The following is a 22,166-nucleotide window of genomic DNA, read 5'->3' as shown; positions in this document are numbered from 1 at the left end:
GGGCAGGAGGAGAGGAGAAAGTGACACTGGGGACATCGACGATGGTGATCTCTTCTCTGAGAGAGAAGCCACCAACTGGACCTCCAACCACTCGGCCAATAACAACAGCATGACTTTTGACCTTAGGCAGACGGGCCAATCACAGGACAGCTATCTGGACCTCCATTACACCAACACCACGACACACTCCTCTACTGTAACAGGCTCGTGTAACAGTAGCAACATGTGCCAGCAGCACAGCTCCAGAGCCTTCAGCTATATGGAGGCCACAGGGAGAGAGAGCGCTGTCTGCTCTTCCTCTAGCAGACCCAATGAGGGCAGTAGTGCTACTACATATAGTCACCTGTGTCACGGAGCTAGAGATAAACCTGTGTGTCTCTCAGACCACTCTACCCTAGATCATCTCAGAGGTGTTGCTGTTGACTCTCTCTCCAGCTCCTCTGTTGCTGTCAAGTGTGTTAACCTCAAAGGTGGTGTAAAGGACGGCGTCCCCACCACCAAAACTACAACTACGGTGTCTGTAGAGGGACACAGTAAAAACCCATCTCTGATTACAGGAGAGAGGAAATTCTCCCTTCCCAAGATGATCCCAGGACCAGGCTGTATCCAATCTCCGTCCACATACATGGAGCTTGACACTCGCACAGGCCTCAGCACTAAGGCAGTCCTGACAGAGAAGCAGGGGGGTAATGTCTGGGAGACACCTTCATATGTTAAAGACAGAGGTCCAGTGGAGGTGATGTCTGGTGGTGTGGGGGAGAGGAGGCTGGGGATGGGGCTGGCCCACCCTGAAGGGGTACTGCTAGAGCCGGTCGGGTCCTTGTTTGAGGCTAGCAGAGGGCTGGACAGTGGGTTGGAGATGGCCGGTCATTCCAGCATCAGCCTAGTGGACATCAGCAACTGTAGCTACGACGATGAGGACGATGACATAACGGATATCACTTCTGGAATTTTGGCCGACTACTCCCTGGACTATGCTGACGAGGTAGGAGACGATCTAAGCCCCGCCCACCACCCCGACGGACGCTCCCTGCAGAACCCGGTGGGAACCCCCGACTCCGTGGACACCCTGGACATGCTGTCGCTGTCATTGTCGGTTACCACCGCCAGCCCCTGTGAGGCCTTCAGCCTTGATGACGTCTTTCTCCATCCCTCCTCCTCCCTCTCCTCCTCTTTCACCTCCTCTTCTTTCACCTCCTCATCTCTCCTCCCCAAGTCCCTGGACAGTGGCTACGACACAGAGAACAATGAAAGCCCAGAGTTCATCCTAAAGGAGGGAGGTGGGAATGGGGAGTTCCTATTGGACTGCGAAGGAAACCAGCAACAACACCCAGTCCTCGGTGGGAGCCACCTGGCCCGCGGTGGGGTTAGCCTGGGGCCGAGGTCGGACCAGATGGTCCTTCAGCAGGTGGACCTGGGTGATGGGGTTGGGGTCACTCTGTGTACCTCTTCCTCCTCTGGCTGCACTGAGCTGCAGCTAAAGGGACTAAGTGACAAGAATCCGTTCGTGGACTCTGCCTACTTCTCTGACTACGACGCGGAGAACGAGAGGAGTCCCCAGGATGAAGGGAGTAACTTCTTCTCCAGTCCAGGAGATAAGAAGGACTTTGTGGGGCACACAGCCTCGAAACAGAGGATACGGTCAGCGAGGAGAGATGAACTCCAACCACAGACGGGGAGAGAGGACGGTTACCGTGAACTGACAGACCTGACAGGAAACACAAACACAAATGGAGTGGTGGTGTTTGACACTACCACAGGTTCCTCTCCCTCCTCGGCCCCTGGCCCGCGCCTCTCCATGCTGGCCCCCTTCCCCCCTCAGATGGGGGGCTGTCTGGCCAAAGAGTCTGCCCCTGACGATGCTGTAGGCCTGGAGTCTGAGCACAGCGGCGAGGAGCCGGCATCTGGGTGCAGCTCCACCATGGTGTCTGAGGGTTCCTCCACAGTGCAGGAGGCTTCAGCCAGACACCCTGACCAGGAGAACCATCACAGGGCCTCAGAGGATGACTACTCCCCATCCAGTCCCTGGGCTCCGACTCTACCATAGACTACAGAGAGGAGGTGATGAAAGAGAAGGAGGAGGACGAGGAGGGAGAGCAGGGATCAACTGAGGAGGACATGCCAGAGTTTAATCAGGTCGACGAGGATGGAGAGAATGGAGAGAGAGGAGGGGAAGAGGAGGAGTATGAGGAGTTAGAGGAGGAGAACGAAGAGGAGGAGGAGAAGGCTGGCTACAGCAGACACCAGAACGGTCCTGTTGGCCTACTCACCTCATCTCCATCGCTCCTCTCCTGCTCCCCCTCACTCCAGGAGCTGTGTCGGGAGGTGGAGAGGCGAGCTCCTCTAACCGAGGGGGAGGAGTCAGACGACAGTGAGTCAGAGGAGGAGCTGCGGAGCTACAACCTGCAGGAGGAGCTGAGCGAGGAGGACAGTGAGGGGGAGGTTGGTTATATATTGGTTATATTCACGTTCCCCATTTTCCTACATGATGTTATTCTATTTTAAACCTGAGATCCGCAATAGGAGCAGCAGCGCCACTGGTCACCCCAGGCGCATTTCTTATCATTTTAGCTCAGAGGAAATGAGCATCCAGTGTGGTGTTAAAACAGAATGGTAGAAAATACTCTGCTGTTCTATCTGGCATGCAATGATGTGCAATGATGTCAGAGAGGAAAAAAACACGGTTTATTGTTTGAAGTCATGTATTTTTGTTGTAGTATCACAAACCGGCCACAGGAGTCTGGTGTCACCTTCATTTGGGAGGACAGGCTCGTGGTAATGGCTGCTGCGAAATAAGTGGATTAGTATCAAATACATCAAACACATGATTCCATTCCATTTGCTCCGTTTCAGACATTACTATGAGCCTCCCCTCAGCAGCCTCCTGTGAAATGGAGGTGGCTGTTTCGCCGCTGTAGATTGGAGCTTTAATCGTGTAAAGCAGTGTTTCCCAAACCTGAGGAACATTATGTGTTTCTGGCCAAGTACTAACACAGTTAATTCAACTAATCAACTCATCATGAATAGTGGAATCAGGTGTGTTAATGCTAGGTTTAAAAACTACAATGTGCTCCACTTTGGGTTCCCAGGACCAGGATTAAGACACACTGATGTGAAGTGTGTTGTGACTGACTCACTTGACTTGACTAGGTGATGGGGGTGCCGGTGGTGGTGAGCGATAGTAGTGGGTCCAGAAACCTCCGCAGCCTCCTCAAGATGCCTAAGCTCCTTACACAGTCCTTCTGTGACGAGCTGGACAGGAAGAAGAAAGCCGTGTCCTTCTTTGATGACGTCACCGTCTTCCTGTTCGACCAGGTCAGTCACTCTGCAAGCATAGTGACATCACTATGGTCAATCAATGGCAATATTTCATTCTGGATTTTTAAAAAGGCACCACGCATTATAGATAATTCATAGTCTTTATAACCACTGCATAGATGCATCACAAATTATTTATAAGCAGTCACACAACATAAAAGTGGTGTTTAAAGTTGGGCCAGTTGAATTATTGTTTTCTGTACTGGTAGATGTATTTGAGACTTTCTGACTGATTTCTCTTTCACCTCCAGGAGAGCCCCACAGGAGAGCTGGCTGACTTCACGTTTCCCCCAGGAGCAGAGTCCAGCAGCCAGGCCTCAGGCGGGGAGAACCCCCAGCCGGACCTCCAGCCCCACCCCACCATGGGCCACCACCACCACCACCCCACCATGGGCCACCACCTCCACCCCCAGGCAGGGCACCACACGCCTCAGAGGACTCTGATGGCAACATGTCAGAAGAAGGTAAGAGTGAAAAATACTTTCAGTTACAAGAACAGTTAAGTGTTAAGAATGGATCTCTGAGGGATACAAGAACAAGAGGGTTAAGAATGGATCAGGGATACAAGAACAAGAGGGTTAAGAATGGATCTCTGAATACAAGAACAAGAGGGTTAAGAATGGATCTCTGAGGGATACAAGAACAAGAGGGTTAAGAATGGATCTCTGAGGGATACAAGAACAAGAGGGTTAAGAATGGATCTCTGAGGGATACAAGAACAAGAGGGTTAAGAATGGATCTCTGTGTGTGGTGTGTTCTAAACCCCTCTCCTCTGTGTGTGTGTGTGTGTGTGTGTGTGTGTGTATATATATATATATATATATATATATATATATATATATATATATATATATATATAATATATATATATTCAGGTGGTGGGTTTGAGTGGGAGGATGACATCCCATTGATGACCAGCCCGTTGTCCAGCCCGTCTACAGCTGAGCCACCGGTCTCCGATCCCATCCCGGTCCCTGCTGCCAAGCCTCCCGAGGACAAGCCTCCCGAGGACAAGCCTCCCGAGGGCAAGCCGGTAGCAGTAACAGCAGCATCACAGTTCTCCCGTTTCAGCGTGTCCCGCTCCCGCTTCTCCATCACACACGTCCCCAATCCAGACATGAACTCTGGAGGTCAGTCCTGTTGAACACTCCCCTGGTACTGTAGTAGTCACTAGTGTCCTGTTGAACACTCCCCTGGTACTGTAGTAGTCACTAGTGTCCTGTTGAACACTCCCCTGGTACTGTAGTAGTCACTAGTGTCCTGTTGAACACTCCCCTGGTACTGTAGTAGTCACTAGTGTCCTGTTGAACACTCCCCTGGTACTGTAGTAGTGTAGTAGTCCCTAGTGTGCTGTTGAACACTCCCCTGGTACTGTAGTAGTGTAGTAGTCACTAGTGTCCTGTTGAACACTCCCCTGGTACTGTAGTACTGTAGTAGTCACTAGTGTCCTGTTGAACACTCCCCTGGTACTGTAGTAGTCACTAGTGTCCTGTTGAACACTCCCCTGGTACTGTAGTAGTCACTAGTGTCCTGTTGAACACTCCCTGGTACTGTAGTAGTGTAGTAGTCACTAGTGTCCTGTTGAACACTCCCCTGGTACTGTAGTAGTGTAGTAGTCACTAGTGTCCTGTTGAACACTCCCTGGTACTGTAGTACTGTAGTAGTCACTAGTGTCCTGTTGAACACTCCCCTGGTGTCCCTAGTGTCCTGTTGAACACTCCCCTGGTACTGTAGTAGTCACTAGTGTCCTGTTGAACACTCCCCTGGTACTGTAGTAGTCCCTAGTGTCCTGTTGAACACTCCTCTGGTACTGTAGTAGTGTAGTAGTCACTAGTGTCCTGTTGAACACACCCCTGGTACTGTAGTACTGTAGTAGTCACTAGTGTCCTGTTGAACACTCCCCTGGTACTGTAGTAGTGTAGTAGTCACGAGTGTCCTGTTGAACACTCCCCTGGTACTGTAGTAGTGTAGTAGTCACTAGTGTCCTGTTGAACACTCCCCTGGTACTGTAGTAGTCACTAGTGTGCTGTTGAACACTCCCCTGGTACTGTAGTACTGTAGTAGTCACTAGTGTCCTGTTGAACACTCCCTGGTACTGTAGTAGTCACTAGTGTCCTGTTGAACACTCCTCTGGTACTGTAGTAGTCACTAGTGTCCTGTTGAACACTCCCCTGGTACTACAGTACTGTAGTCACTAGTGTCCTGTTGAACACTCCTGGTACTACAGTACTGTAGTAGTCACTAGTGTCCTGTTGAACACTCCCCTGGTACTGTAGTAGTGTAGTAGTCACTAGTGTCCTGTTGAACACTCCCCTGGTACTGTAGTAGTGTAGTAGTCACTAGTGTCCTGTTGAACACTCCCCTGGTACTACAGTACTGTAGTAGTCCCTAGTGTCCTGTTGAACACTCCCCTGGTACTGTAGTAGTCACTAGTGTCCTGTTGAACACACCCCTGGTACTGTAGTAGTCCCTAGTGTCCTGTTGAACACTCCCCTGGTACTGTAGTAGTGTAGTAGTCAGTGTCCTGTTGAACACTCCCCTGGTACTGTAGTAGTCACTAGTGTCCTGTTGAACACTCCCTGGTACTGGTACTGTAGTAGTCCCTAGTGTCCTGTTGAACACTCCTGGTACTATAGTACTGTAGTAGTCACTAGTGTCCTGTTGAACACTCCCTGGTACTGTAGTAGTCACTAGTGTCCTGTTGAACACTCCCCTGGTACTGTAGTACTGTAGTAGTCACTAGTGTCCTGTTGAACACTCCCTGGTACTGTAGTAGTCACTAGTGTCCTGTTGAACACTCCCCTGGTACTATAGTACTGTAGTAGTCACTAGTGTCCTGTTGAACACTCCCTGGTACTGTAGTAGTCACTAGTGTCCTGTTGAACACTCCCCTGGTACTGTAGTAGTCACTAGTGTCCTGTTGAACACTCCCCTGGTACTGTAGTAGTCACTAGTGCCCTGTTGAACACTCCCCTGGTACTATAGTACTGTAGTAGTCACTAGTGTGCTGTTGAACACTCCCCTGGTACTGTAGTAGTCACTAGTGTCCTGTTGAACACTCCCCTGGTACTGTAGTAGTCACTAGTGTCCTGTTGAACACTCCCCTGGTACTGTAGTAGTCCCTAGTGTCCTGTTGAACACTCCCCTGGTACTGTAGTAGTCACTAGTGTCCTGTTGAACACACCCCTGGTACTACAGTACTGTAGTAGTCACTAGTGTCCTGTTGAACACTCCCCTGGTACTGTAGTAGTCACTAGTGTCCTGTTGAACACTCCCCTGGTACTGTAGTAGTCACTAGTGTCCTGTTGAACACTCCCTGGTACTGTAGTAGTCACTAGTGTCCTGTTGAACACTCCCCTGGTACTGTAGTAGTCACTAGTGTCCTGTTGAACACTCCCCTGGTACTGTAGTAGTCACTAGTGTCCTGTTGAACACTCCCCTGGTACTGTAGTAGTCACTAGTGTCCTGTTGAACACTCCTCTGGTACTGTAGTAGTCACTAGTGTCCTGTTGAACACTCCCCTGGTACTGTAGTAGTCACTAGTGTCCTGTTGAACACTCCCCTGGTACTGTAGTAGTCACTAGTGTCCTGTTGAACACTCCCCTGGTACTGTAGTAGTCCCTAGTGTCCTGTTGAACACTCCCCTGGTACTGTAGTAGTCACTAGTGTCCTGTTGAACACACCCCTGGTACTGTAGTAGTACTGTAGTAGTCACTAGTGTCCTGTTGAACACTCCCTGGTACTGTAGTAGTCCTAGTGTCCTGTTGAACACTCCCCTGGTACTGTAGTAGTCACTAGTGTCCTGTTGAACACTCCCCTGGTACTGTAGTACTGTAGTAGTCACTAGTGTCCTGTTGAACACTCCCTGGTACTGTAGTAGTCACTAGTGTGCTGTTGAACACTCCCCTGGTACTGTAGTAGTCACTAGTGTCCTGTTGAACACTCCCTGGTACTGTACTGTAGTAGTCACTAGTGTCCTGTTGAACACTCCCCTGGTACTGTAGTAGTCACTAGTGTCCTGTTGAACACTCCCTGGTACTGTAGTAGTCACTAGTGTCCTGTTGAACACTCCCCTGGTACTGTAGTAGTCACTAGTGTCCTGTTGAACACTCCTCTGGTACTGTAGTAGTCACTAGTGTCCTGTTGAACACTCCCCTGGTACTGTAGTAGTCACTAGTGTCCTGTTGAACACTCCCTGGTACTGTAGTAGTGTAAAAGTCACTAGTGCCCTGTTGAACACTCCCCTGGTACTGTGTAGTAGTCCTTAGTGTCCTGTTGAACACTCCCTGGTACTGTAGTAGTCACTAGTGTCCTGTTGAACACACCCCTGGTACTGTAGTAGTCCCTAGTGTCCTGTTGAACACTCCCCTGGTACTGTAGTAGTCACTAGTGTCCTGTTGAACACTCCCCTGGTACTGTAGTAGTCACTAGTGTCCTGTTGAACACTCCCCTGGTACTGTAGTACTGTAGTAGTCACTAGTGTCCTGTTGAACACTCCCCTGGTACTGTAGTAGTGTAGTAGTCACTAGTGTCCTGTTGAACACTCCTCTGGTACTGTAGTAGTGTAGTAGTCCCTAGTGTCCTGTTGAACACTCCCTGGTACTGTAGTAGTCACTAGTGTCCTGTTGAACACTCCTCTGGTACTAGTAGTCACTAGTGTCCTGTTGAACACTCCCCTGGTACTGTAGTAGTCACTAGTGTCCTGTTGAACACTCCCCTGGTACTGTAGTAGTCACTAGTGTCCTGTTGAACACTCCCCTGGTACTACAGTACTGTAGTAGTCACTAGTGTCCTGTTGAACACCCCCCTGGTACTATAGTACTGTAGTAGTCACTAGTGTCCTGTTGAACACTCCCCTGGTACTGTAGTAGTCACTAGTGTCCTGTTGAACACTCCTCTGGTACTGTAGTAGTCACTAGTGTCCTGTTGAACACTCCCCTGGTACTGTAGTAGTGTAGTAGTCCCTAGTGTCCTGTTGAACACTCCTCTGGTACTGTAGTAGTGTAGTAGTCACTAGTGTCCTGTTGAACACTCCCTGGTACTGTAGTACTGTAGTAGTCACTAGTGTCCTGTTGAACACCCCCTGGTACTGTAGTAGTCACTAGTGCCCTGTTGAACACTCCCACTGGTACTATAGTACTGTAGTAGTCCCTAGTGTCCTGTTGAACACTCCCCTGGTACTGTAGTAGTCCCTAGTGTCCTGTTGAACACTCCCCTGGTACTGTAGTAGTCACTAGTGTCCTGTTGAACACTCCCCTGGTACTGTAGTAGTCACTAGTGTCCTGTTGAACACACCCCTGGTACTGTAGTAGTCACTAGTGTCCTGTTGAACACTCCCTGGTACTGTAGTAGTGTAGTAGTCACTAGTGTCCTGTTGAACACTCCCTGGTACTGTAGTAGTCCCTAGTGTCCTGTTGAACACTCCCCTGGTACTGTAGTAGTCACTAGTGTCCTGTTGAACACTCCCCTGGTACTACAGTACTGTAGTAGTCACTAGTGTCCTGTTGAACACTCCCTGGTACTATAGTAGTCACTAGTGTCCTGTTGAACACTCCCCTGGTACTGTAGTAGTCACTAGTGTCCTGTTGAACACTCCCTGGTACTGTAGTAGTCACTAGTGTCCTGTTGAACACCCCCTGGTACTATAGTACTGTAGTAGTCACTAGTGTCCTGTTGAACACTCCCCTGGTACTGTAGTAGTCACTAGTGTCCTGTTGAACACTCCCTGGTACTGTAGTAGTCACTAGTGTCCTGTTGAACACTCCCCTGGTACTGTAGTAGTGTAGTAGTCCCTAGTGTCCTGTTGAACACTCCTCTGGTACTGTAGTACTCCTGTGTCCTGTTGAACACCCCCTGGTACTACAGTACTGTAGTAGTCACTAGTGTCCTGTTGAACACTCCCCTGGTACTGTAGTAGTGTAGTAGTCACTAGTGTCCTGTTGAACACTCCTCTGGTACTGTAGTAGTCACTAGTGTCCTGTTGAACACTCCCCTGGTACTGTAGTAGTGTAGTAGTCCCTAGTGTCCTGTTGAACACTCCTCTGGTACTGTAGTACTGTAGTAGTCACTAGTGTCCTGTTGAACACTCCCCTGGTACTGTAGTACTGTAGTAGTCACTAGTGTCCTGGTACTGTTGAACACTAGTGTCCCCTGGTACTGTAGTAGTCACTAGTGCCCTGTGTCCTGTTGAACACTCCTGGTACTATAGTACTGTAGTAGTCCCTAGTGTCCTGTTGAACACTCCCTGGTACTGTAGTAGTCCCTAGTGTCCTGTTGAACACTCCCCTGGTACTGTAGTAGTCACTAGTGTCCTGTTGAACACTCCCCTGGTACTGTAGTAGTCACTAGTGTCCTGTTGAACACTCCCCTGGTACTGTAGTAGTCACTAGTGTCCTGTTGAACACTCCCTGGTACTGTAGTAGTCACTAGTGTCCTGTTGAACACTCCCCTGGTACTGTAGTAGTCACTAGTGTCCTGTTGAACACTCCCCTGGTACTGTAGTAGTGTAGTAGTCACTAGTGTCCTGTTGAACACTCCTCTGGTACTGTAGTAGTGTAGTAGTCACTAGTGTCCTGTTGAACACACCCCTGGTACAGTAGTAGTGTAGTAGTCACTAGTGTGCTGTTGAACACTCCCCTGGTACTGTAGTAGTGTAGTAGTCACTAGTGTCCTGTTGAACACTCCCCTGGTACTGTAGTAGTGTAGTAGTCACTAGTGTCCTGTTGAACACACCCCTGGTACTGTAGTAGTCACTAGTGTCCTGTTGAACACTCCCCTGGTACTATAGTACTGTAGTGTTGTGAACAGGACTCTATGTTACCAGGTCAGTACAGCTAGCCTGGGCTCAGTGTTGTGAACAGGACTCTATGTTACCAGGTCAGTACAGCTAGCCTGGGCTCAGTGTTGTGTACAGGACTCTATGTTACCAGCTCAGAACAGCTTAGGTCGACATGACAGTGTGAAAAGGGAAAACGTCACATCTGCGCTAACGAATCCTCTTCTCTTGTCTCACAGGGAGCAGTGAAGATGGAGAGAGGCAGTGAAAGAAGGATTGAAGGGGTCTTCTCCATGACAGGAAGGAGTATACCTCCTCTCCTAGTATGACTACCAGGTGTTCAGACCTGGGATCTCAAGGACCTGATGACCCTGTATGAGCCAATGCCTTGTATCGTAGTGACTCAACATCTACATTCCAAATGACAGCCTATTCCCTATGTGCCCTGGTCAACAATAGTGGAAAACATAGGGAACAGGGTGCCATTTCGGATGCAGACAAACACCTTAATGGTTCCTTCTCTTACTTTGTATTATTACTCCAGAGAGAGACAGAGAGATAGCTGTAGGAACGATGACAGAGTCCTGAGAGGACCACAACCAAGCAGTATGTGACTGATAATATAGATGTATTAGAGATATATAACATCTACACTTATGACAATTATTAATAACGTATTTGCTCAAATCACCATTGACGTTCAGTAGCGTCAAGTCATTTGGTGAAAAGGAAAAAGAGACAAAAAAATGAAAAAATGACAGACTTGGTCTCATTGCTGCTCTCTCATTGGCTGCTTTGGTCCTCCATCTGCTTGCTCATCGGCTGGTTGGATCTTCTAGAACAGTGTTACAGTGCTTCCCTGGAGCCATTGAATAACGGCTGATGACCGCCCCACAGGAAGCTGCTCTCTGTGGGGGTTCAAAGATGAAGACAACCCCCCTTTACAAATGACAGAGGAATTAGGGGTGGGGGTACTGCGAAACCTACTGTGCTCCCTTGACAAAGCCACAGGAAGGTGGACGGTCTTGCTGATGTTTTAGTTCAGGGATAAAAAAATGTATCATTATGATGTTATACCATAGCATTGAATATGTGTTTCTGATTGGCTTGAAGGGCATTCTAGAGCGTGCATTATTTCCGTATAACTCACGGTATATTTGCACGATAGAAAGGTGCGTTCTTACATGTTATATGTTTGAGTTGCTTTTGAAAGCAAAAGTTCAATAAACATTATTGGCATGTTTGAATTCGATTTTCATAATGGCGAACTAGTACTGATGGTTTAGTTCGCTAAACTAGCGAGTCAGTTTGTTCGGTTACCAAGGCAACCACTGTCGCTGTCTAGTAAACTTGCTAGCTACCTTCAGTGGATGTTAAACACATTTCTACTGGCCAATTAACACATTTCTAGCAGCAAATGTGTTCAATTATAGCCCTGGTATAAAAGGGATAATCAACTTGGGGCTCTATGCATACTGGAAAAGTGGAAAGTCAGCTGGAACACACCTTCCACATCGTTCATTATTTTCCATAGAACCCATAGCCTCTGGTTGATTATCCCTTACATAACAGATCATTAGAGCCAGAGCCCTGTTGAAATCTATGTATGTTATAATATATATGGCTCTGCTTACAACTTGGTAACACTGTTATGTGTCTGTTTCACAGTTCTTTGTAACGTTAGTTACTCCTCTCCTTACAAAAAAAAGGTTGCCGTTTTGAAACTGCAGTAAAAGTGCAGTAACCAGTCAGTCAACTGTGGTATTTTGGATGCAGTAATTACAGAATAACTGCAGTGTACTGCAGTTGAACCTCAGTTATACTGCAGTTGAACCTCAGTTATACTGCAGTTGAACCTCAGTTATACTGCAGTTGAACCTCAGTTATACTGCAGTTGAACCTCAGTTATACTGCAGTTGAACCTCAGTTATACTGCAGTTGAACCTCAGTTATACTGCAGTTAAACCTCAGTTATACTGCAGTTGAACCTCAGTTATACTGCAGTTGAACCTCAGTTATACTGCAGTTGAACCTCAGTTATACTGCAGTTGAAACCTCAGTTATACTGCAGTTGAACCTCAGTTATACTGCAGTTGAACCTCAGTTATACTGCAGTTGAACCTCAGTTATACTGCAGTTGAACCTCAGTTATACTGCAGTTGAACCTCAGTTATACTGCAGTTGAACCTCAGTTATACTGCAGTTGAACCTCAGTTATACTGCAGTTGAACCTCAGTTATACTGCAGTTAAACCTCAGTTATACTGCAGTTGAACCTCAGTTATACTGCAGTTGAACCTCAGTTATACTGCAGTTAAACCTCAGTTATTGCAGTTGAACCTCATTTACTGCAGTTGAACCTCAGTTATACTTTACACTGCAAATGACTGCAGTAAAAAAAAAGTTATTTTGGACACTGCACTCTAATGGCAATCTTTTTTGGTAAGGGTCCTCCCTCTCTCTGGTCAATGAAGACCTCCACATCTGTTCAACATGCACTTCCTCTATTAGAATTATTAGGCCAGTTGAGAAGCTCTAAAGTAGATGTATTTAGGGTTTGAAGCCGTGAAAATTGGAACACATTTTTTTGTACTGAACAAAACCTGATAAGAGTGCCATTTCAGCCGAGTGTTGTAGGAGCCTGTTAGTAGCACCACCTATAGATCAATGTTGAAAATACATCTACTGTACCTGCATTTACGTTTCAGGTCACCCCTGTGTTGGGTCTACATGACTAAAATATAAGGCGGAGAACACTGTTTGTAATGTTAATGTAGTGGATCTGTTACAGCATAGATCCATGAGGGTCGTGTTCCTTAGGTATGAATAGGGGGGGAAAGTACTGAAATGAGGGTGAAACTATCTGGATTTAAAATTATATATATATATTTAACTAGGCAAGTCAGTTAAGAACAAATTCTTATTTACAATGAAAGCCTACCGAGGAACTGCCTCGTTCAGGGACAGAATGACAGATTTTACCTTATCAGCTTGGGGATTCGTTCCAGCAACCTTTCGGTTACTGGCTCTAACCACTAGGCTACCTGCTGCCCACTTGTCCGACTTGTCCAATAAGACACGCTCATTAACGTTTTTCATTGCAAAACCTTTTCTGTTAAGTGCCCTAATGAACGTGACCCAGGATCCCTGTTTGTGTCTGTCCCTGGAAACTCAAGGGTCAGTTGGTAACAAAACATTATTAGTGTATTATAATGCATTATAAATGACGCTATAAAGCATTATACATTACTGTCTAGCCCATGTAATGATTCATACAGTAGCTTTGCTCACGTTTCATTTAACCAGCGATACAATGAGTGGAATGTGACAGAGGGAGAGAAAAGAGGGATGGATAGAAGAAAGAGATTTGCATCCTAAAATGGCACCCTATTCACTTTATAGTGCACTACTTTTGACCAGGACCCAATGGGACCTTTATAGTAGACTACTTTCGACCAGGGCCCATAGAGCATTTGGGACGCCACCCAGGTGAAGCCACAGCCAAACTGGTTTGGTCATAATATCTCTTCTGGATGGTTTTCCTGGACACAGATGAATCGTAGTCCTGGACTAACAAACACTTTCAATAGAGAATCACCATTAAAATAGGTTTTGAGACCAGGACTTATTCTGTGTCTGGGAAACCAGCCCTGTATGTTTAAATGCAAGAGCGCCTTTCAATTCAACTACATGTCTATACTATATCTGTCATGAAGCTGTGATTGTCACCGGTCTACCTACACCATCTAATGCAGGTCTATTTTATTACATGTAAGAGATGGTTATCTGTACAGGTGTTCAAGGTGTTTTCTGTTACAGACATTGCAACAGGACAGTTACAGATTGACACATCTCACATAATAATGTATGAATGTTATCAACATGTTTCAAGATCATTTGACTTGGTTTTACTACTGCTGTACCCTCTCCTTCTGGGGCCATGTATCAAGCGTCTCAAAGCAGGAGTGCTGACTTAGGATCAGTTTGGCCTTTTAGATCGCAATAAATAAGATCACACAGGCAGGACCTGATCCTAGATCAGTACTCATTCTCTAAGACATTTGATACATACACTGCCCTGATTCTCCTGAGTCACTAAAAGGGCCAACTCTATTTTTTCTCTCTCTCTGCCTGCCTTTTAAGTTTTTCACATTCTTCAAGAAGAGATACTTTTCCCCTAGTATTTCTTATCTACCAATATGAGTATGTTTCTGAAATGGCATCATATTCTCTGTATAGTGCGCTAAGAAAAATACTCATATTTGTGCACTATATAGGGAATATGGGCCATTTCAGTCACCACTTTAAAACCTCTATGGGATCGGTGTCCCCACAATGGGACGGTTGAGCTAATGTGATTAGCATGACGTTTTAAGTAACAGGAAGATTTCCCAGGACATAGACATATCTGATATGGCCAGAAAGCTGAAATTCCTGTTAATCTAACTGCACTGTCCAATTTACAGTAACAGTGAAAGAATACCATGCTATTCTTTGAGGAGAGTGCACAGTTTTGTACTTGAAAATGTATCAATAAACCAATTAGACACATTTGGGCAGACTTGATACAACTATTTGAACAGTAATGCGATGGTTTATCGGATCAGTCTATAACTTTGCACCATCGTATTTCAGACACCACTTTAAAGTAATCCACTGCAGCCAGATTGTGGAGTTACTCACCTTCTCCTCTTCGCTCTCTGTGGAGCATAAGTCCTCAACCAGTCCATGTCGGCTTGTCTAAATAGTGGCGGTGCGTAAACATTGCACTTACCACAAATTCCTTGTTTTCCCTGTGTTTGCCGTATTGTACATTGCTTTTGTCATTAGCACAATATACATGACCCGATTTTAGCTTCAAGGCGGCGGCCATTTTGAAAATCCTAAAAGATAGATTGAGCTGATTTAATGGCACACTAAAACATGTCGTGCGCCATAGTTTTGAAACACAGTGGATAGTGCTAAATCAATTATGCCATATCTGAATTCTGCCATCTTTATGCACATTGGCCATTTGCCAAAGAGAAAGGACAACAATAACCAATGGCTAAGCTAAATAGACAATTGAAATGAGTTGAGAGTTGAGTAGGTGAGATGGGTTGGTCCGTACACCAGTAGTAACACCATCATGGACCCCAGGAAGAGTAGCTGCTGCTTTTGCAACAGCTAATGGGGATTCTAATCAAATACCAAATACTAAATCATCATCACTCTATAGATCCATTCTAGCCTGGTCCCAGATCTGCTGGTGCTCTTTCCAACTCATTGTCAAGCCAAACATTTGACATAGCAATTCCACAAGGTGTTGGTAAGAGAGCAGAAAGCGACTGGCATCCAGGCTAGTTCCATTCCTCAAGGCCTATGTCTCAGTTTCATGGCTGTCGTGCTAAAGTAGAATTCAAGACAAATAAATCAAGACAGTTTTTTTTCCCTCTTGTGTCTGTCACATGTATTGCTTCGTTTGCTGTAATGAATGAATGTGATTATAGGTGCCTGAGCAGTTGAGCAAATGAATCAGCTGCATTCCCACTTTGTATGTTTTTGCACCCTCACATTTTTGGACCAGAAAAGTATAATGACCCATTGGGTAATTTGTCAACACGCTTGTCGTCTTTAGCAACCTGGGAATCAGTGAAACACTCCTTGACCAGAGGCCCCAGGTGATCCACCACTGCCGGGCAGCACATTGTCCTCATAGAGAAAATAAATGAACTTCATCCTTGCTACTGTTCTATGATGAAGAGTCTCTCCCTTCTCATATAAAGTTAGGATTCATGAGATACCCTGTAAGAGCTTTAGTGCACAAGCCCCTTCAGTGTCATACATGTAAAAGATTTGGTCATGTGTCAAGTGTGTGCAGAAGGGAAGAGTATTGTATGCCAAATTAATGGAAATGCTGCAACTGTGGAGGTGAACATGTGCCTGAATTCCTGGAGTGTCCTGTTAGGGTGAAGGAGAATGCGGTGGTAAGGGTAAGTAGTGCCCTGTTAGGGTGAAGGAGAATGCGGTGGTAAGGGTAAGTAGTGTCCTGTTAGGGTGAAGGAGAATGCGGTGGTAAGGGTAAGTAGTGCCCTGTTAGGGTGAAGGAGAATGCGGTGGTAAGGGTAAGTAGTGCCCTGTTAGGGTGAAGGAGAATGCGGTGGTAAGGGTAAGTAGTGTCCTGTTAGGGTGAAGGAGAATGCGGTGGTAAGGGTAAGTAGTGTCCTGTTAGGGTGAAGGAGAATGCGGTGGTAAGGGTAAGTAGTGTCCTGTTAGGGTGAAGGAGAATGCGGTGGTAAGGGTAAGTAGTACCCTGTTAGGGTGAAGGAGAATGCGGTGGTAAGGGTAAGTAGTGTCCTGTTAGGGTGAAGGAGAATGTGGTGGTAATGGTAAGTAGTGTCCTGTTAGGGTGAAGGAGAATGCGGTGGTAAGGGTAAGTAGTGTCCTGTTAGGGTGAAGGAGAATGCGGTGGTAAGGGTAAGTAGTGTCCTGTTAGGGTGAAGGAGAATGCGGTGGTAATGGTAAGTAGTGTCCTGTTAGGGTGAAGGAGAATGCGGTGGTAGGGGTAAGTAGTACCCTGTTAGGGTGAAGGAGAATGCGGTGGTAAGGGTAAGTAGTGTCCTGTTAGGGTGAAGGAGAATGCGGTGGTAAGGGTAAGTAGTGTCCTGTTAGGGTGAAGGGAGAATGCGGTGGTAAGGGTAAGTAGTACCCTGTTAGGGTGAAGGAGAATGCGGTGGTAAGGGTAAGTAAGTGTCCTGTTAGGGTGAAGGAGAATGCGGTGGTAAGGGTAAGTAGTGTCCTGTTAGGGTGAAGGAGAATGCGGTGGTAAGGGTAAGTAGTGTCCTGTTAGGGTGAAGGAGAATGCGGTGGTAAGGGTAAGTAGTGTCCTGTTAGGGTGAAGGAGAATGCGGTGGTAAGGGTAAGTAGTGTCCTGTTAGGGTGAAGGAGAATGCGGTGGTAAGGGTAAGTAGTGTCCTGTTAGGGTGAAGGGAGAATGCGGTGGTAAGGGTAAGTAGTGTCCTGTTAGGGTGAAGGAGAATGCGGTGGTAAGGGTAAGTAGTGTCCTGTTAGGGTGAAGGGAATGCGGTGGTAAGGGTAAGTAGTGCCCTGTTAGGGTGAAGGAGAATGCGGTGGTAAGGGTAAGTAAGTGTCCAGTGTGTCTCCTATCTGGAGGCAGTGAGAGAATTGGAAGGATGGAGAATAAACAATGGTAGTAGAGCAAACAAGACCAGTGAAGGGTTCTCATCAACCAGGAATAGTGAAATGCTACATGGTAAAAAGGGGGACTTTATAATATTTATTGCAATGGTCAGAAACTGTACAGCACAAGCGGAGAAGAAATCTAAGAACATTGGAATGAATCATTGTGAATGCCGCAGAACGTTTTGGGGGGGGGGCTGTGCTGAGTCTGTGCAAGAGATCCTGTCAGTGAATGTATGGCCATCACGGAACCCTGAGCCTGTGTATGGATGTATTTTGGAGTGGACTGTGATTGAATAAGTGGGATTGGTTCTTAGTTGACGTGTTTTATTTGGTATCTCATTTTTCCCATATCCCATGTTTGTTTTTTTTTTCAATACCACTACCAGCTGGTGGCGATAATGTTCCATTAACATTGGATACCAACCGTCGTTAAACCCCATCGAAGAAGAAGAAGAGTTCGTTGTGTTCCAAGTGGCTCTTGGGTAAAAGTAGGCGGTAGCAGACAACAGGATTCTTGAAAAGGGTGTTGAACGTTTTCTTGACTTATAGATCAGGTAAACTCTTTGCAAATAATTTTTCTGAAGTAAGGTCAGCCTACATGAGACGTTTATTTGTCACAATTTAAATCGTTTTCTGATATTTAATTAGATGTTTGATTGCTCTGGTATAATGTTTATCTGAACGCTATGACAAAGGAATAACTGTTGCCTACACATTTCTTGTCATGTGAAGAAACAGTAGCTTCCTTGATGGATTTGGTAAATTTGGCTGCTTTTTAACAGTAGTGAATAGCTCAGCTGTATACAATTATACGTTCAGTTAACTTTTAACATTATATCTCTGCTGTGTGGTATAAAAAGTGAGTTTGGTTAACTAACAGTAGCCTATAGCTCTACTGTATAAAATGTATTGGTCTAGTTTTCATAATATTTGATCTTCCACATCAATGCGTTACATTTGAACAGCTGGACAAAGTAAACCATGGCGGTAATTAAAGCTGTACAAAATAATCCATGGCGGTAATTAAAACTGGACAAAATAATCCATGGCGGTAATTAAAGCTGTACAAAATAATCCATGGCGGTAATTAAAGCTGTACAAAATAATCCATGGCGGTAATTAAAGCTGTACAAAATAATCCATGGCGGTAATTAAAGCTGTACAAAATAATCCATGGCGGTAATTAAAGCTGTACAAAATAATCCATGGCGGTAATTAAAGCTGGACAAAATAATCCATGGCGGTAATTAAAGCTGTACAAAATAATCCATGGCGGTAATTAAAGCTGGACAAAATAAACCATGGCGGTAATTAAAACTGGACAAAATAATCCATGGCGGTAATTAAAGCTGTACAAAATAATCCATGGCGGTAATTAAAACTGGACAAAATAATCCATGGCGGTATTTAAAGCTGGACAAAGTAAACCATGGCGGTATTTAAAGCTGGACAAAATAAACCATGGCGGTATTTAAAGCTGGACAAAGTAAACCATGGCGGTAATGAACTTGTTGGGATATTTTGTCCTTCAACAAAGTAACCTTCTAGCCTATCGCACACAATGCTCTGGGTAATTGCGGCAATTCACCCACTATGCTGTTTACTTTGTGCATCTAGCCTACTTCATATCGCGGAGTCTACCTTTAAACTCAGAATATGCTATTCTGTTATTTTGACTCTTTTGAATGTTTTTCTTTTACTAATGTTTCTTGATTCCTTCCTAAATATTTATTAGACTGTTTGTATAGGCCTACCTCAAGTCCCGGCAGTGTGTCAAGGCCCGTATTTTGAGAGGGTGGAGCTCCTCGTTGCGGTTCTGCTCCTTGTTCTGGCGTCTCCTAATCTCTCCTCCTAACACGTATGAACCCAGAACTTCGTCGAGCAGCTGACCAATTACGTGAGACTTTAGTTATGGATCAATCAAGATTAGCTCAGTGGTGAGAGATGTGGTCAACTCCACTGAATGCTCAATCAAACGTTCTGAACATAAGACAGTGTTATCAGTGTTATCAGTTACAAGTGTTATCAGTTTTGACATTTGTACTAAGAGTAAAAAATATATATACCACTTCCAAAGTGCTGAAATTATTTTCTATGTACAATACCTCCTGCGTTCACCAGGACAGAGCTAGCTCATCCCCTCCACCCTGCCAGAGTGCCAGGGTCGTAACTCTCCCAGTAGGCCTTACTGCTAAATCTAAAGAGGGTGTCTGTGTGGCTGGTCGACTGCAGGAAAACACCAGGGCAGAGTAGAACTTCGAGAGGGGGACACAAGAAGGAAGGAGATGGAGATTTGATGTCATCAAGTAAGAACAATGGGGTGTGTGGATTAGATTACAATCTGCTTCTGCAACTTCTGTTAATTGATAGATACAAAATATACTGTATATTTATGATAATATTTGTTTAGGGACCCATATTTCCAAAACCTAGTTATTCAATGTCTTTGTTTCACAGGGGACACCCCTAACCGTCGTTCTCTCAGTAGGGGGGACTTATCATCTGGGGGGCCTCAAAAACATCATGATGCTGACGAGACAGAGAATAATCTCACCCGATCAGAACATCTCAAGAAACCCCAGCAGAGACGTACAGGAATAAACCTCACCACTACTGCTCTGACTTTGGGAAGCGGTTCACTACACAAAGGTCCTTAATTCACCAGCGGAGTCACACCTGAGGGAAACCATACCGCTGCCCTCAATGCGGAACTATTTTGCTGCATCTAACGTCTTAAAATATCATCTAAGAATCCATACAGGAGAGAAACCGTACTACTGCTCTCAGTGTGGAAAGAGTTTTGCTGCATCTAACACTTTAAAATCTCATCTGGGAATCCATACAGGAGAGAAACCGTATAGCTGCTCTCAGTGTGGGAAGAGTTTCACGTGTCCAGGGGGTCTTAAAGTACACAGAAGAAGCAATACAGGAGAGAAACCTTACAGATGCTCACAGTGTGGGAAGAGTTTCACTGCTTCTCACACCTTAAAATTTCATCTGAGAATTCATAGAGGGAGAAGCCTTACCCCTGCCTTGATTGTGGGAAAGGTTTTGTTAGTGCAGGAGCCTTAACCGTACACCAGCGAACACACACAGGAGAGAAGCCTTATAGCTGTGATCAGTGTGGAAAGTGCTTTTCTGTTTCAGAAAAACTAACTATACACCAGCGCATACACAGTGGAGAGAAACCTTATAGTTGTGATCGGTGTAGGAAATGCTTTGCTCGGTCAGGAGAGCTGACTACACACCAGAAAATACACACTGGAGTGAAGCCTTATAGCTGTGATCAGTGTGGAAAGAGATTCAGTCAATCAGGGACACTGAATTCACACCAGCGAACACACACTGGAGAGAAGCCTTATGTCTGTCTATGTGGAAAGAGCTTTTCTCATTTAGGGCCAATGAAAAAACACCATAAAGCAACAATATGCCATATTTCATCTCCCTCCTATCCAGTTCCAGATCCCTAAATACATGTGAAATAGAAAACATCTAGTGAACAGTCATATCCATCTACCATTCTAAAACAGTTGACTTAGTCTGATCACCATGGTAACCTCTGGAGCATAATATACAGCTCTGATCTAGGACCAGGTCTCCCCTGTGTCTATGTAATATCACACATTGTGTTTTTAAATGGATCATTGTCATCATAGAAGATGTCATAATGAACCTGTGGGGGGGGGGGTGATAATTGTCTTCTTTTATATACTATTATTATTATTAAATAAAGTGGAGCAGTGGTCTAAGACCATCTCAGTCTTTGACCACGAGGCATCACTACAAACAACCTGGTTCGAATCCAGACTGTATCACACGTGATTGGGAGTCCCATAGAGTGGCGCACAAATGGCCAAGCGTCGTCCGAGTTTGGCGGGTGTACGCCGTCATTGTAAATAAGAATTTGTTCTTAACTGACTTGCCTAGTTAAATAAATGTTAAATAAAATACATGTAGAATAATGTTTCAACAGTAGTGTGTATTCATGTATTCAATTCGTCAATAAATTCAATCCATTATCTTCTGAACAACTTCTGCTTATTTCTACACTTAATTATTTATTCACTAAATTTATTAAAATGCTCCTAAAACTGTAATAAATTATGCATTACATAATTATATCCATGAAAAACAATATAAACACAAAAAGTAAAGTATTGGTCCCATGTTTCATGTGCTGAAATAAAAGGTCCCATAAATGTTACATGTGCACACATCATTTTTGTGCAGAAATTTGTTTACATGCCTATCAGTGAGCATTTCTCCTTTGCCAAGATATTGCATCCACCTGACAGATGAGCACTCTGGAGAAGATTTTCATCAAGGTTCTCTCTGTACTTTGCTCCGTTCATCTTTCCCTCGATCCTGACTAGTCTTCCAGGCCCTGCCGCTGAAAAAACAACCCCACAGCATGATGCCAAAACAACACATCACTGTAGGGATGGTGTCATGTTTCCTCCAGACGTGACGCTTAGAATTCAGGGCAAAGAGTTCAATCTTGGTTCATCAATCAGACCAGAGAATCTTTTTGGCAAAGTCCAAGCGGGCTATCATGTACTTTTACTAAGAAATGGCTTCCGTCTGGCCTCTCTACCATAAAGGCCGGATTGGTGGAGTGCTGCAGAGATGGTTGTCCTTCTGGAAGGTTATCCCATCTCCACAGAGAAACTCTGAAGCTCTGTCTGTGACCATCAGGTTCTTGGTCACCTCCCTGACCAAGGCCCTTCTCCCCTGATTGGTCAGTTTGGCCGGGCGGCCAGCTCTAGGAAGAGTCTTGGTGGTTCCAGACTTCTTCCATCCACTGTGTTCTTGGGGATCTTCAATGCTGCAGAAATGTTTTGGTACCCTTCCCCAGATCTGTGCTTCCACACAATCCTGTTTCAGAGATCTAC

General features: G+C 45.4%; 1 protein-coding gene and 1 pseudogene across 1 annotated transcript in view; both read left to right on the top strand.

Annotated features, from left to right (window-relative positions):
• LOC121844032 (serine/threonine-protein kinase LMTK1-like) overlaps positions 1 to 11,741 on the top strand; it is a gene marked incomplete at its 5' end in the record, with an annotated part of 30,193 nt that extends 18,452 nt beyond the window's left edge. Inside the window, 7 exon segments of the mRNA XM_042313897.1 lie at positions 2 to 2,036; positions 2,039 to 2,442; positions 3,151 to 3,315; positions 3,570 to 3,726; positions 3,729 to 3,782; positions 4,194 to 4,448; positions 10,333 to 11,741. Of these exon segments, the coding sequence (XP_042169831.1) occupies positions 2 to 2,036; positions 2,039 to 2,442; positions 3,151 to 3,315; positions 3,570 to 3,726; positions 3,729 to 3,782; positions 4,194 to 4,448; positions 10,333 to 10,361 (3,099 nt within the window).
• An 8,133-nt stretch (positions 11,742 to 19,874) lies between these two features.
• Positions 19,875 to 21,462, top strand: LOC121844031 (annotated as a pseudogene).
• The last annotated feature ends 704 nt before the right edge of the window (positions 21,463 to 22,166 follow it).

This window comes from Oncorhynchus tshawytscha, unplaced genomic scaffold, assembly GCF_018296145.1.
Source record: "Oncorhynchus tshawytscha isolate Ot180627B unplaced genomic scaffold, Otsh_v2.0 Un_contig_15925_pilon_pilon, whole genome shotgun sequence".
Taxonomy (NCBI): domain Eukaryota; kingdom Metazoa; phylum Chordata; class Actinopteri; order Salmoniformes; family Salmonidae; genus Oncorhynchus; species Oncorhynchus tshawytscha.
The sequence above is the reverse complement of the archived record's forward strand: the minus strand, read 5'-3'. Positions and strand labels throughout refer to the sequence as shown.